The sequence below is a fragment of the Hemitrygon akajei genome, chromosome 3, assembly GCF_048418815.1.
Source record: "Hemitrygon akajei chromosome 3, sHemAka1.3, whole genome shotgun sequence".
Lineage (NCBI taxonomy): Eukaryota > Metazoa > Chordata > Chondrichthyes > Myliobatiformes > Dasyatidae > Hemitrygon > Hemitrygon akajei.
Genome location: NC_133126.1, coordinates 169,260,415 through 169,275,760, shown reverse-complemented (window position 1 = coordinate 169,275,760; position 15,346 = coordinate 169,260,415). Strand labels below are relative to the sequence as shown.

The 15,346-nt window shown below is 39.0% G+C and overlaps 1 protein-coding gene across 10 annotated transcripts in view; it reads left to right on the top strand.

Annotated features, from left to right (window-relative positions):
- The window catches only part of LOC140725615 (DISP complex protein LRCH3-like), a 144,655-nt gene that overhangs the window by 102,470 nt on the left and 26,839 nt on the right, over positions 1-15,346 (top strand). Inside the window, exon 16 of one of the 10 annotated variants that reach the window (XM_073041291.1) lies at positions 3,270-4,978. The exons of the other annotated variants lie outside the window; for them this stretch is intronic. Within the exon in view, the coding sequence (XP_072897392.1) occupies positions 3,270-3,332 (63 nt within the window). The 3' untranslated portion in view covers positions 3,333-4,978. Of the gene's footprint in view, positions 1-3,269; positions 4,979-15,346 lie in introns of those variants that run through there. 10 annotated transcript variants of the gene reach the window in all.

The following is a 15,346-nucleotide window of genomic DNA, read 5'->3' as shown; positions in this document are numbered from 1 at the left end:
TAGATACAGAAGTTTTTAGTTCTTTGTTTTATGAGATTAATCCTGTCACCATATCCTCAACTGATAATGACATTCTGATGCATTAACAAAAGAAATGTAATTGTAAAATATTGGAAAGCTAGATCAGATCTTTCCTTACAATATACAGTACAGTCAACCCTCCTTATCCGCGACAGATTGGTTCTGGGATCTCCCGTGGATACCAAAAAACACGGATGCTCAAGTCTCTTATATAAAATGGCATAGTATTTCCATATAACCTATGCACATCCTCCTGTATACTTTAAATCATCTCTAGATTATAATACCAAATGCAATGTAAATGCTATTAAATAGTTGTTATACTGTAATGTTTACGGAATATTAACAAGAAAAAACTGTACATGTTCCTCTCACTCACAACACCAGCAGCGAACAAACGAGACGCAAAGTGAACAATGATCAAACACGTAAAACTTTTAATCATCTCTGGATTACAGAACTTATAACACCTACTACAATGGAAATGCTATGTAAATAGTTGTTACACTGTCTTGTTTAGGGAATATTGACAAGAAAATAAACTGTACATGTTCCTCTCGCTCACAACACAAGCAGCGAATGAAAGAGACGCGAGGAGAACAAAGATCAAACAACGAGTAAAACAACGAGTACACTGTCTTGTTTAGGGAATAAGGACACTTTGGAGGAGGCTCAGTAAAAGTCAGGAATTGTGGAGGTTGAGGGCTGAGGATCTTCAAGCATTGAACGTCGAGACTTCAGAATTGCAGCTCCTCTGGGAACGCTGCTGCAGCCTCGACATTAGCTGATGCCAATTCTCTCGTGATCTTTACGTTTTTGAGGCTGTAGCACTTTACATAGCCAGCCAGCCATCCTTTACTAGCAAACTATTTTCTCTTGCTCTCATCAACCCCATCACAGTAGTGCTCATAGAGACTAAGAGCTTTTACACATAAAATTTGGTCATCAACAGGGATTTGCTTCTGTGACATGTCCTCTAGCCACGCACTTAATGCTTTCTCAGTCTTCACAAGCACTTTATCATGTACCAGAGACTACTTTTGCCGTTGTCGGGGCAGCACTAACACTTCCACGAATTTCAGCTTCTTTCTGGTTTATTGTGCGAATGCTTGATTCGTTCTTACCGACCTTACGGCCCACTTCAGAATGCGACATGCCACTTTTGAACAGATCTAATATTTCTACTTTCTCGGCGAGAGATAGCACATTCCTCTTAGCCTTTGAGGAATTGCTTTGACCACCTAATTGTTTTTTAGAAGCCATTTTTTCACAGGAACAAAGTAGCGAACGAATGAGATGCGAGGCGAACAATGCTCATACAAGTCCTGGAAGAGCACTTCCAGGTTTTCTCGATTCGTGGTTGGTTGAATTCATGCATGCGGAACTCGCGGATAAGAAGGGCTGACTGTATATCTTCATATAATTGTTTGAAGTTACCTTTCATTTTTATAAGATAATTGTACTATTCCCTTTCACCCATCTCACTCCCTTCCTCACTCTAACCCTTCTTGGGCTCCCCTCCCCCAACTCTAACCCCTCTCACCACCCTCCTTCCCTCATTTTCCCCTTCTCCTCCTCTAACAACGGTATCAAAATTTTCATTCTGATAAAAAGACCTTAACATTATTTGCAGCTCCTTTTTAAAAGAGAAAACAAATTTATAGGCATTTGATGGTGAGGATATAGATGTAAACCTGAGTGTGAAAAGGAATGCTCAGCAATTATATTTAATAATGTAAATATAGAATCAAACTATAAGATCAGTTGTATTGTCAAATTTAATCTGTAGAAAGCACCAATAATAGTAGTGTGCAGATAAAATTGTCAAATCCACATTCAGTCATAACTAAAGTTAAAGATTTGGATCATTTAATTGGTAAGAAGGGACATAGTTATTATTCTTGGTTTGCTGTCTAAATTGCGCACTGACAAATGCTGCAAAGTAATGAAATAGGACTATTTGTTGCTGCAACCACAAAAAATAAACTTGCTATATTTGCTTTTTTTTTACTGGGTGAAAGCAAAGATGTTCTTTGTTCTCTTAAATACATCTTTTGCAGAATAATTCACAATACATGTTTTAATTTGATTTAAATTATGAAAAACCTTGATCTGTAGATTCAGTCTATAAAGAAAAATAGTGTCTCAGATTTCTTAACATCTTTTATAGAAGAGTGTCAGTATTGTGTTTTGTTGTTTCGTCATGAGTTACCAACAGCAAGTTCTCTATACCTGTAGGTTTGTAATGTTTATGTTTTTAAGTGCTGATGTTTCAGAGGAAAATCTTCAGTATAACATGGTGTAGTCTAAGGATGCAAAATATTCTTAAGCAGTATTAATGTTTTTGAAGTGAGCAAACACATTCATGAAGAATGAGGAAAATCTATGATATTCTATAGCTGATCTTTGATAGTGATTTTAGTTCTTCTTATCATTTGAGCCATCATTCCAGAAAATAGATTTCTCTTTCACAAGTGCACCAAATCAGAGTAGACATACCATAAGACATACAAGCAGAATTGGGCCATTCAGCCCATCAAGTCTTCTGCACCATTTGATCATGGCTGATTTATTCTCCCTTTCAAACCTTTTTTCTGCCTTCTCCCTATAACTTTTGACACCCTTACTAATCTAGAACCTATCAACCTCCACTTTAAATATACCTAATGATTTGGCCTTCAGAGCCACAGGTTCACTACCCTCTAGCTAAAGAAATCCCTCCTCATCTCTATTCTAAAGGGACATCCTTCTATTCTTAGATTGTGCCCTTTGGTCATAGACTGTCCCACTATTGCAATCATTCTCTCCATAGTCACTCTATCTAGGCCTTTCAATATTCAATAGATAGCAATGAGATCCCCCCCCCCCCCCCATTCTTCTAAACTGTAATCCCTGGAATCATTCTTGTAAACCTCATGGGCCATCTCTGCACCCTTTCCAATGCCAGCATATCCTTTCTTAGATACGGGATCCATTACTGCTCACAATACTCCAAATGTGGTCTGGCCGATGCCTTAAATTTAACAATTTCCCTCGGAAGATAACACTAGACTGCAAAGATTTTGCTTCTTGAATACTTTTAGGTGTATCTTATGGATTTTGGGTTGCTTGATGATGAAAATCACCATGAAATGTCCCTATCATGCACCTTTTTTTGGAATTGCCTACATATGATATTTGGCTTCATAATTCAGGTCAATTAAAATGTTGCCCACAATGTTAGCTGAAATTTTTTCTGTCCTGTCTAGGCCTATTGGGGTGCCAGTATGACCCACAACAATGGTGTCTTTTTATGGATTCTTCAGTGCTAATTCACTAAGCCTGAAAGCTATGTTACTACACAACAGCCACGTCCACCTTTTAAAACCAATCGGCTATGCAGTACATGTGAAAGAAAACTACTGAAATTTGGAAGTCTTATTAAAACATATACAGTACAGCAACTACAACTGGAACATCTGTGGTGATCTAAAAGTAGTAGCACTTCTACTAGGAATGCAGCCTGGATATACCAAGTACTGTTGTTTCATTTGTGAATGGGACAGCCATGCTAAACGATCTCATTACATTAAAAAGGATTGGCCACTCTGCAAGCAGTTGGTTCCAAGGCAAAAAAGTGTGATACATAAGCCACTAATAAAGATATTTTTAACTTCTCTTCATATAAAACTGAGGCTTATGAAAAATTTTGTTAAAGCGATAAACAAGGAAGGTGAAGGATTTTGATATTTGAGACAAATGTTTCCCAGAATAACTGATGCCAAGGTTAAGGAAAGCATTTTTGTTGGTCCACAAATCAAACAGGTCATCAATGACAGGCAAGTTGCAGAATGTCTAGTGGGACTGGAGAAAATCACATGGAAGGCATTCAAGGATGTTGTTGAAAATTTTCTTGACAACTACAGAGTTGGTTGACAACATGCTTCAAGTATACAGAATCAAGAAGTGCAATAGGTCACTAAAGATTCATTTTCTGCATTCCCATTTAGACTTCTTCCCTGAAAATCTTGGCACTGTCAGTAATGAGCATGGTGAAAGGTTTCACTAGGACAGTGTGATCATTGGTATAAGGGCAACTGGAATCCATCAATGCTGCCTAATTATTGTTGGATACTTGAGTGAGAAGCCTCAGACTGAGTATAATTGAAAATCATCAACAAAACATTTCTAGCTTAGTTGAACTATTGCTAAGTGTCAGCACCATTATGCAGTTAATCAAATTATATTTAATAAAAGTTCATTTCTTGTGTCTCCAAATTTCTGTGTGATACAAGTAGCTGAAATTATATTTGTACTCACCTTAAATGGTCTATCATAACCACAAAAAATGTCACAGGAAGCAACACTTGAAAAGAGTTGCTGTCCAATGTAATTGGCAGGCCAGTTATTTTGAACTACACTCTTAAACTGTAGAACTCAACACTTAAAACTATAAGGCATGCAGGATCATTTGTCACTTTTAAACACCAGCTCAAAACCTATACATTTAACCTTGCTAACATCTTTGTCTTTTATTTTTGTATTTTCTCGTTATCCCATTTGTAAAGCACTTTGAACTATGTCATTTGTATAAAAAGTGCTTAATAAATAAGATTAGTATTGTGCCTCAGGATTACATCCTTGATTTTATATTTTAGTCCTCTCAAAATGAATGCTAACATTTCATTTGTTGTCTTTACTACTGACTCAACTTGTAAATTAACCTTTAGGAAGTCCTGCACGGATTCCCAAGTCCCTTTGCACCTCTGATTTCTAAATTTGCTCTCCATTCAGAAAATAATCTGCATCTTTATTCCTTTTACCAAAGTGCATGACCATATACTCTACACTTTACTCCATATGCCACGTGCATATTTACCCATTCTCCTAATCTGTCCAAACCTGATGTAGCCTTTTTAGTATATGAACATATTATCAATGGAAACAGGAAGTCATACGGCCCCTTGATCAATGAATTCAGTAAAATCATTGTATGTTCTATGTCCTAAGTACCTTTTCTACCCTAAGCACGCCATCCTTTGATTCTATTAATATCCACAAATCTATCTGTCTCATTCTCCATCTTGGATATACTACCTGGAAAATTTTTGAACATGTATAAGTTGGGAAATCTAAATTGCAAATTATGTTAACATCAGCCTGACATAATTATACTCTCAGCCTATGTTCCCTCTAAGCTGTGCACGTGCACACACATTTTTCGACCAGCGCACAAATGTGTGCACAAAAGGTTAGTTACCTAAAATAATGTAGTAATTAATAATTATACTTACTGAAAATAATCTTTTAGCTAAATGTTTCTGTTAACCAGTTAGTCGGTTTTTCAAATACCACAATGCACATCACTAATTTGCGTCACATCACCTTTCCTGCTCCGGTTTGTACAGCTGCATCACGGCGGTTGCCGTATTTGGTGGACGGTGTTCATATCATTAAGTTTACAAAGATCTGTTTCAAATCCTGTAGGTAGCATACTAAGTTTTCATTGGAAAAAAATATTGATTCACTATGTCAAATTCAAAAGAAGCGAAAGGCGTGAAGTGCAAAAGAACTGCAAATTTGTTTAAAGTTGAATGGCTTAACAAAATAGTAGAAACTGCTACACTGAAAGCTCATGAGGTCATGAACGTTCAGCTATCAGAAAGATTTATGTATAATTTGGAAATTGGAGTTATCTGTTTGTATTGTGATGCAAAAATTGCTGGAGAATTTGCTAGTGGAAGGAAGTGGGATGATATTTGGAAATTTGATTTTTTGAAGCATCATTTGGCAAGTAAATCGCATTTGGATGGTGTACAAAAGCTCAGGAAACAGAACCTGTCATTACCTGTTACAGGAGTGCTACACATGTTACGGTTGAGTGCAGATGAGCGAGAACAAAAATTATCAAACCCAGAAAAGATCAAAGTTCTTATCGACAGTGTGTTGTTAGCTGTTGAAATTAATAACTCTTTACATGCAGTTCAACACATTAAGATAAAAAAAAAAGCAGTATCTGGGAGACAATGTTTCGTGGAGTGACCAAGTTAAAGTTTGCTAAGCCAACAACATGAAGAAAGCGTCACAGTAGATACAAGTTCGCTGTTGACTTTTATAAACAGTCTTTGTTCATTTAGAAGAAAGGTTTCCTGAAGATGAGGTACAAGAATGGTCTGCTTTTGATTTCTCTGCAATTGCAGATAGTGACTTCACATTTGGCGATGAACAAGTTAATACCTTATGTCTAAAGTATCATGATTTTCTAGTTGAAAATACTGTAAGTTAGATAGTTTAATGATTTTAAATTTTCCATGCAAGAAAAAATTAAATCCAAACTGATTTCAAACCTTGCTCGAATGGTGGCATTTGTGCTTCAAAATGAACAGTTTTGCGACCTTGTGCAGTTGATGGACATTGGGGGAGCCTTTCTTGTGTCTAGTGCGGACTGTGAGCGAGGTTTTAGCCTAATGAATCAACTCAAAAACAAGCTGAGAAACTGTTTAGATGAATGTCATTTGGATATGTTAATGAGAATCAAAAGCTATCAATTGGATGGAAGTTTTATTAGTCAAGATAGAGTTTACAAAGAATGGGTAAATGCCAGAGACAGGAAAGAGAAAAAATAACTGAGTGACTTAAATATGTATGTTATTTTGTTATTCTGTGCAGCTTTATGTCAAATATTTTGTAAACCTACATCAGCTGTGCCATTTGTGCATTCAGTGCGCACATACTTTTGTCACAGGAAAAAAATTTGCACAACATAAGATTTTTGTGCACACTGACTACTAAAAATTAGAGGGAACATTGCTCTCAGACTCACACCTGTCTGTCACCAGATATATCCGTCCCATTGGTAGTGCAATAGCCCTGAGCATCCTGAATATTAGAAACATAGGAAACCTACAGCACAATACAGGCAATTCGGCCCACAAAGTTGTGCTGAATATGTCCCTACCTTAGCAATTACTAGGCTTACCCATAGCCCTCTATTTTTCTAAGTTCCATGCACCTATCCAGAAATATCTTAAAAGACCCTATTGTGTCCGCCTCCACCACCATTGCCGGCAGCCCATTCCACGCACTCACCACTCTGCGTAAAAAAAAACTTACCCTGACATCTCCTTGGACTGTATGGCAAGAAAGTACCACGTTGAAAAGTTATGTTGTATTATTGCTGGGCTATCTCATGAGGCTTGGAGATGCCATTGCCATCCAGGGGAGTCTGAGAGTAACTGCTGTTGGACTGGTTAGCTGCAGATGATGAGAAAACCAAGAGGAGGACAAATCTCAGATAACCTTGCTTGCAGGAGTCAGCTGAGACAAATGTAATAGTTGAAGTGCTACGTACTAAATTTGTGCCTCAAGCACCATATTTGTACTAAGTAGTACCATTGTATGTGGCTTTATCATTGTGCGAATTGTTACAGAACAAGAACAGTTATGGGAACTATAATTTGCACATCCATGAGACACTCTGGATCATCAGCAACATCAAAATTATGTAACCGTTACAGATCTTGGCAGTATGTTCATTGCAGTCAAAGTGACAGACTATCTTAAAAGTGTTCAAAAAAAATCTGACCTTGCAGGCCATGCCCATATACACTTATGAGTACTTAACAGAAAAAGGCATAGGCAATACATAAACTATACACCAGGACATTCTTCATGACGCTATTATCATCATGCCAGGGGACAACAGTGGTTTTGAAGCAATTTGATCATAAATAGTGATGAACAACTTAACAAAGGGGCTCAGCAGTTCCTGGACTGAAACAAGAACATGGATATTATTCTGGCAAACGCTGATTTATTGAATCAATATTCTTGAACAATAATTGTTCTGAATGAATACATTGACGTGTCTACTTGTGGTGTACAGGTCACTACTGTACTTGTATTAGTTTAGCAGATGTGCTTCAGACACTTTATTTGCTGTAAATCAATTTGGACCGTGTGCTGCAAGGTATGCAGAAGGAGCAAAGCAGAAGAATTTTATCTGAAAATGTAATGCGGTACACTCTGTGTACCAAGATAAATACAGCTGCAGCAAAACTGAAGACGTTTGATGACATCTTGGACAAAACAGCCAGCATTGTCGGCACCTTATACACAATCTCAGCTATTCATTGTCACTGCAATGTGTACAATAAGTTTGCTATGTGGCATAAACTTGTGGTCGTAGAAGAACTAGGAAGTTGATTACTTGTTGAGTACTATTCTGTCTTGAATGCAATTCCTTTATCATTGCTGCATCAAAATTATGCAACTGTTATTGCTCTTGCAATAAGTTCAATACATGGACCTTTGCAGTCAAAGTGACAGGCTCGTTACCACTATCTTAAGGACAATTATGAATGTGCAAAAAATTCTGACCTTGTGAGCCATGCCCATATACATTTCTGAGGACTTAAGAGAAAAATGGCATAGATTTTGTGGTCATTGGTGAGTTCCACTTTGATATCCACTGAAGAAAGCACGTTGACTGAAGTTGATACCCTGTCTCAGTATTGAGGACCTATGTTGTGGTGGAGCCTTCTGAGCATCAAACCCTGTTGTATGAAGGAGGGTGTGGTTCAGCACAAATCCTACCTATGAAACAGCTACAAAATTGGAGTCAACTAAAACTGAACGTATCTAACATTTAGATGCATTTCAAAAACTTCCCAAAACCAAAAATTAAGCGAACTATTTAAAAAAGAAATTTCAAATGCAGAAATTGTTAAATATATTACAAAAGAAGCAAAGACATTTAAAACATTCAAAAGTATATTACTTCCTTTTTATTAAAAAAAAGCAAAAATATTTATACCTTACTTCCTCACAGCTGGTTTCCTCCTTTGAATATATTGAACTTCCTATGTTCTAAATGGGCACAGATGTTCAAGCTGATTCACCGTTGCGAGTATTAGGGAGCTATTCCCATTTCTATCTCCACTGTTGAGCTTGTACTGACAGTTTGCACAGGAATCTATCAGCATACTCCCAGCAAAATTGAAGACTGCAATACTTGGAATATTGCATTCAGTTCTGGTCGCCTCATTATAGGAAGGATTAGATGCTTCAGCGAGGATCCAGAGGAGATTTACCAGCATGTTGCCTGGATTAGAGAGCATGCCCTATGAGGATAGGTTGAGTGATCTGGGGCATTTCTCTTTGGAGAGAAGGAGGACGAGAAGTGACTTGATAGAGCTGTACAAGTTGAAGAGACATTGATGGAATGGCTAGCTAGAGATTTTTTTCCCAGGCCATAAACGGGTAATATGAGGGGGCATAACTTTAAGGTTTTGTGAGGAACGTAATTCCTCAGGATGTCAGATATGTTCTTTATATAGCGAGTGGTAGGTGTGTAGAATATGCCACTGAGGTGGTAGAGACAGCTGAATTAGGTGCTTTTAAGAGACTCTTGGATAGGCACATGGATGATAGAAAAATGGGGGTTATATTGGAGGGACAGGTTAAGTAAATTTCAAAATAGGTTAAATGGTTGATACAAACATTGTGGGCGGAAGAGTCTGTACTGTGCTGTTAAAATTCTGCGACACTTTGCCTTTGTGTCATTAGGCTGCGTGAATGTTTCCAGTGTACCCATACAGGTAAGCAATGCACTAGTCCGTGAGCCAGTAGGGTTCCATCCAGTGCACCACCAACTGTTCAGCTTCCTCTTCTCTCTCCATCTTCCATCCTCTGTCAACAGGGCTTGGCACTTGTGGACCCTTCTCCAAACATCTCCATATACCAGCCTGGTAGTTGGCTTGCTGTGCATGTTTTGTTAAGCAGTCCTTGCATGTTGGGAGTTGATGACTTTCGATTTCACCTTTTTTGGCACAGAAAAGGTGATACCTGAGCTCATTGACCTTGGTGGTCAATGCTTTTGGGGCATATAGGAGACATGTAAATGCCTCCAGTTTGTCCATCAGTTCTGGGGAGAGGTCCCATTCCTGACACAACTCTTAAGAATGTGTCCTGAGTTTCCCTGTTGCTGGTGAGAAGTTTTAGGGCACTTCTCTTCCCTTTGCCTGCAAAAGCACTCACAGTGTCACATCCTGTATATGCGTGCAACCCAATGAGAACCCTACAAACCTCTATACCAACAGTGGCAGCAACGTTCCTGATGTCTACAAGCCTTGTACGGATTCCAGTGTCACACTTCTGGAACAATGCGGCCTCAATCTTGTCACAAAATGCTAAAGACATGATAAAGACATCTGTGTCTTCTGAGCAGATCACTACAGACTGGTGTCCCTCTCTTGTGGCATGGACAGTGTGAGAAGTAGGCAACCATCTGCTTCTTCTTCTTGACACTGAAGAGCTGACACCTCCTCACTGTCTGGAGATATAATTCTGTAACATCTGTCATTCATGGACTGTGAAGCTAATGAGACTATTTTTGTTACTGACTTTGGTCAGGAAGATCCTCCACTGCCTCACCATCTGCGTGCCTGTGATACCTCACCCCGTAGAGATCTTACACTATTCTTGATAGAGTTCTCCTTGTATGTGTCAAACACAACATCTATTCTGCTACTCTGACTGCCCTCTCTCAGAGCCATACCCAGAATTGTTGTGGCAACATCTCTGAAAGTAAATTGATCACCTTTCACTCTTTGGACCAAGTTCATTCCATCAACCACTGTAGCAGAGTTTCCTGGGAGCTGCTCTTCTACTGCTACATTTTTCTGCAAGGTTATGGCTAAAGTAGCTTTATTTGCTTTCTCAGCAACCCTTCTGGTGTCGACAGGGCCCAGGGCAATGGTCCAAGGGGATGAGAAAGGATATCCTCCATACATAGACTGCGCCCTTGTGCCATCACTATGATGCATCCAAACAAAGACCTGTCTGCTTTCAAGATGATCGCCCGCCCATTTGATTTCACTCCTCTCTTCTTACACATGTCACTGAATGTTTTCAGCTTGTTGGTTTCATTGGGTCATGGAATTTCTTTACGGGTGGGTCTTCCTCTAGTCTCTCGTCCTTGAAGGTTGCTTAGCATTGCTCACCAATCTCATATGCCTTCATCTAGTCGGAGGCAATATCCTTGGGGGCTGCCTTTGCTGTAGAGATGCTAATGAGGTCCCGCTTCTCTGCAAATGGGTTGACCCATTCATGTATGAGGCTAACCACTGCTGAAACTGCTTCCTCATCTTTCTGGATTCTTGGCCGCTCCACATGACAAAGCTCTGATTTGTTGCCTTGCTACCGCCACTACAATGCTATCATGTATTTTCTAGCACTAGGGGTTTATACCTTGCCAAAAATCACTGTAAGAATTATTCCCCCCAGATGGTACCGGTGGCCCAAGTTTGGGGTCCTGGCTCACGGACTATACACAACCTGCATAGTTTCAGAGAAAATGAGGTGGGCCACTTTGCTGATTGTATTACACTTGTCAGTATTGTTGAGTGTGTTTCAAATGCTTACATTGCCACATGACTTGTGTCTTAAATTAAGAATATCTGAACTATTTAGAAGATATTATGATACAATATTCTGTTTGTCTGTTAGTACTTAAATTTAGGAAAATCTGATTATTTATTCCTCTGGGGCAGTAGATTTGTTTATATTAGCATGTGAATTATATCTCTGTTAAGTCTATGCAAAAAAGCAGCATACAATTTCTCTCCTATTTCAGATGTTTAAAATTGAAGCTTGGTGGTGTTTGAACATGTACTCATAGAGCAATAGAGAGCTACGGCATAAAAGCAGGTTCTTAAGCTAACAGTCCATGCTGACCATCAAGCACCCATTCAATCCCAGCTTTTTCTTCCCACATTCTCATCAACTACCTCCAGATTCTACCACTCACCTATACACTAGACACAAATGATTTAAAGACTTTGGTGTTTGGAAGGAAATCCAAGTGGTCACGGAGGATGTGCAAATTCTACACAGTCAGTCCCCAAGATCTGGCACAGTGAGGAAGTGGCTCTTCTAGTTATACCACTCACTTTATACAGTATACACTCAGATTTCAACTTTATAGATGTCTTCTCCTGCTCTGACCCTTTTCAATAAAAAATCCATTGTCATTTTACTGCACATCGCAGATCAATATTCACAATACCATGTTCTGTATAAGGAATAGGCCATAAGAGTGGAATAGGCCATGTTGATCTGGAAACACCTTGTAATTTCTAAACATAATATGGAAGACATCATCGGTGACTTCACATTCTGAGTTATTTCTGAAAGATTGTTTAGTTTTAGATCCTGTAGAAATCTTTAAAACTATTTCAGTCATAACTGCTGTTCCTCAGCTTTATCTTAACATTTTCTTTTTGTTTGTTACTCTTGATCTTTTGTCACCAATTGGTACAAGACATGAAAACATCCTTTTACTTGTGCTTTCGTACCTCTTTATGTATTTTAACTACATTGTCATAAAAGTGTACATTGTATAAAACCTACTTTTCAAATATAAGACTATAAGACATAGGAGTAGGATTAAGCCACTCATCCTAATGTGTCTGCTCTGCCATTTCCATCATGGCTATCTTATTATTCCTCTCAATTCCATCTCCTACATTTTCCCTGTAACCTTTGACGCTGAGTAATCAAGAACCTATCAGCCTGTACTGTAAATATACTCAATGACTTGGCCTCCACACTTGTCAATGAATTATACAGATTTGCCACCCTCAGGCAAAAGAAATTTGTCATCAACTCTGTTCTAAACGCACAATCCTCTATTCTGAGGCTGTGCCCTCTGATCCGAGACTCACCCATTATAGGAAACACCCTCTCCATGTCCACTCTATCTAGGCCTTTTAATATTCAATAGGTTTCAATGAGATCTCCCCTCATTCTTCTAAATTCCAGCGAATACAGGCCCAGAGGCATCAAACACTCCTCTATATGTTAACACTTTCATTCCTGGAATCACTCTTGTGAACGTCTTCTAGTCACACTCCAATGCCAGCACATCTTTTAGATAAGGGGCCCAAAACTTCCAAGTTCATAATACAAGTGTGGTCTGACCTATGCCTTATAAAGCCTCAGCATCACTTCCTTGTTCTTGTATCCTAGTCCTTATGAAATGAATAACATTGCATTTCCTTTCCTTACCACCAACTCAACCTGCAAGTGAACCTTTAGGGAAAATGCACAAAGGACTCCCAAGTCTTTTTGCACCTCTGACTTTTGAGCTTTCTCCCCAGTTAGAAAACAGTCTACGCCTTTATTCCTTCTCCCAAAGTGCATGACCATATACTATATTCCATCTGCCACTTATTTGCCCATTCTCCCAAGCTGTCTTGGTCCTTCTGCAGGCTCCATGCTTCCTCAACATTATCTGTCCCTCCAACTATTGTTGTATCGTCTGCAAACTTGGACATATACAACTAGTCACCAGCAACCAACCAGAAAAGGCCCTCTTTATTCACACTGTTTGTCTCCTGCCAGTCTTTCCTGTAATACCATGGGTTGTTACCTTGTTAAGCAGCCTCGTGCAGCACCTTCGCAAAGGCCTTCTGAAACTTCAAGGAAACATCAGCTACTGACTCCTTCGTGTATCTCACCTGTTATTTCTTTAAAGAATTCCAATAGATTTATCAGGCAAGCTTTCCCTTTAAAGAAACAATGCTGTATCATGTGCCTCCAAGTACCCCAAACCTAAACAATAGACTCCAACATCTTCCCAACCACTGAAGTCAGGCTAACTGGCCTATAATTTCCTTTCTTCTATCTCCCTCCTTTCTTCAAGAGTGGAGTGACTTTTGCAACTTTTCAGTCCTCTAGAACCATTCCAGAATCTAGTGGTTCTTGAAAGATCATTACTAATGCCTCCACAGTGAAGACTGATGCAAAATGCTTATCAGTTGGTCTGCCATTTCTTTGTCTCCACCCCCCCCCCCCATTACTACCTTGCCATAGTCATCTTCCAGTGGTTCAATATTCACTCATGCCTCTCATTTACTCATATATATATATATCTGATTTATGAAAATAACATTTGGTATCCTCTTTCATGTTATTGGCTTGCTTACCTTCATATTTCATCTTTCCTCTTCCTTGTGGCTTTTTAGTTGCCTTCTGTTGGATTGTACAGCTTCCCAATCCTCTAAATTTCCACTAAAATTTGCTGTATTGTAAGCCTTCTCGTTTGCTTTTCTGCTGTCTTCGATTTCCCTTATCAGCCACAGTTGTATCATTCTCCCTTTAAAATACTTCTTCATCTTTGGTGTTTATCTATCCTGCGCCTTCCAAATTGTCCCTTGAAATTCCAGCCATTGCTGTTCTGCCATCATCCCTGATAATGTCCCCTTCCATCAACTTTGGTCAGCTCCTCTCTCATGCTTCTGTAATTCCCCTTTCTCCACTGTAATAATGATGCCTCTGACTTTTATCTTTTTTTCTCTCAAACTGCGGGGTGAATCCTATCATATTATGATCACTGTCTCCTAAGGGTTCCTTTACCTTAAACTCCCTAATTAAATCTAGTTCAGTACACAACACCAGGTCAAAATTGCCTTTACCTTAGTGAGCACAACCACAAGCTGCTCTCAAGAGTCATAGGAATTCTACAAATTCCCTCTCTTGGGATCCAGCACTAACTTGATTTTCCCAATCTACCTGCATATTGAAATCCTCCATGACTATCATAAAATTGCCCTTATTACATGCCTTTTCTATCTCCCATTGTAATTTATATCCCACATCCTGGCTACTGTTTGGAGGCCCATCAGAGTCTTTTATCCTTGCAGTTTCTTAACTCTACCCACAAGGATTCTACATCTTCCAATCCTATGTCACTTCTTTCTAAGGATTTGATTTCATTTTATACCAAAAGAGCTACCCCATCCCCTCTGTCGACCTGTCTGTCCTTTCAATACAAGGTGTATCTTTGGAAGCTCAGCTCCCAACTATGATCTTCTTTCAGCCGTGACTCAGTAATGCCCATAACATCATACCTGCCAATCTCTAACTGTGCTACAAGATAATCACAGCATGCATTCAAATACAACACCTTCAGTCCTGTATTCATCATCCTTTTTGATTTTGCCCTCGTTTTACACTTCAACTTATCGACTGACTGCAATTTTGCCTTATCATCTGTCTGTCTTCAGTCTCACTACACACTGAATTGACTTGTATACCAATTGCTCCATCCTCAGCTCTATCACTTCGGTTCCCATCCCCTATCAAATTAATTTAAACCCTCCCCAACAGCTGTAGCAAACCTGCCCATGAAAATCCTATATAGCTGGATGAAAATAGTTATTATAAACCAAGCTGGTGCATATAATCTGTTTGAGAATATTTTGGAATTGTTAATTGGATGCTTACAGAGATGGAGTACAATTGCACTCATCTCAGTACCCTCCAGATAATGTGTGCATTAATT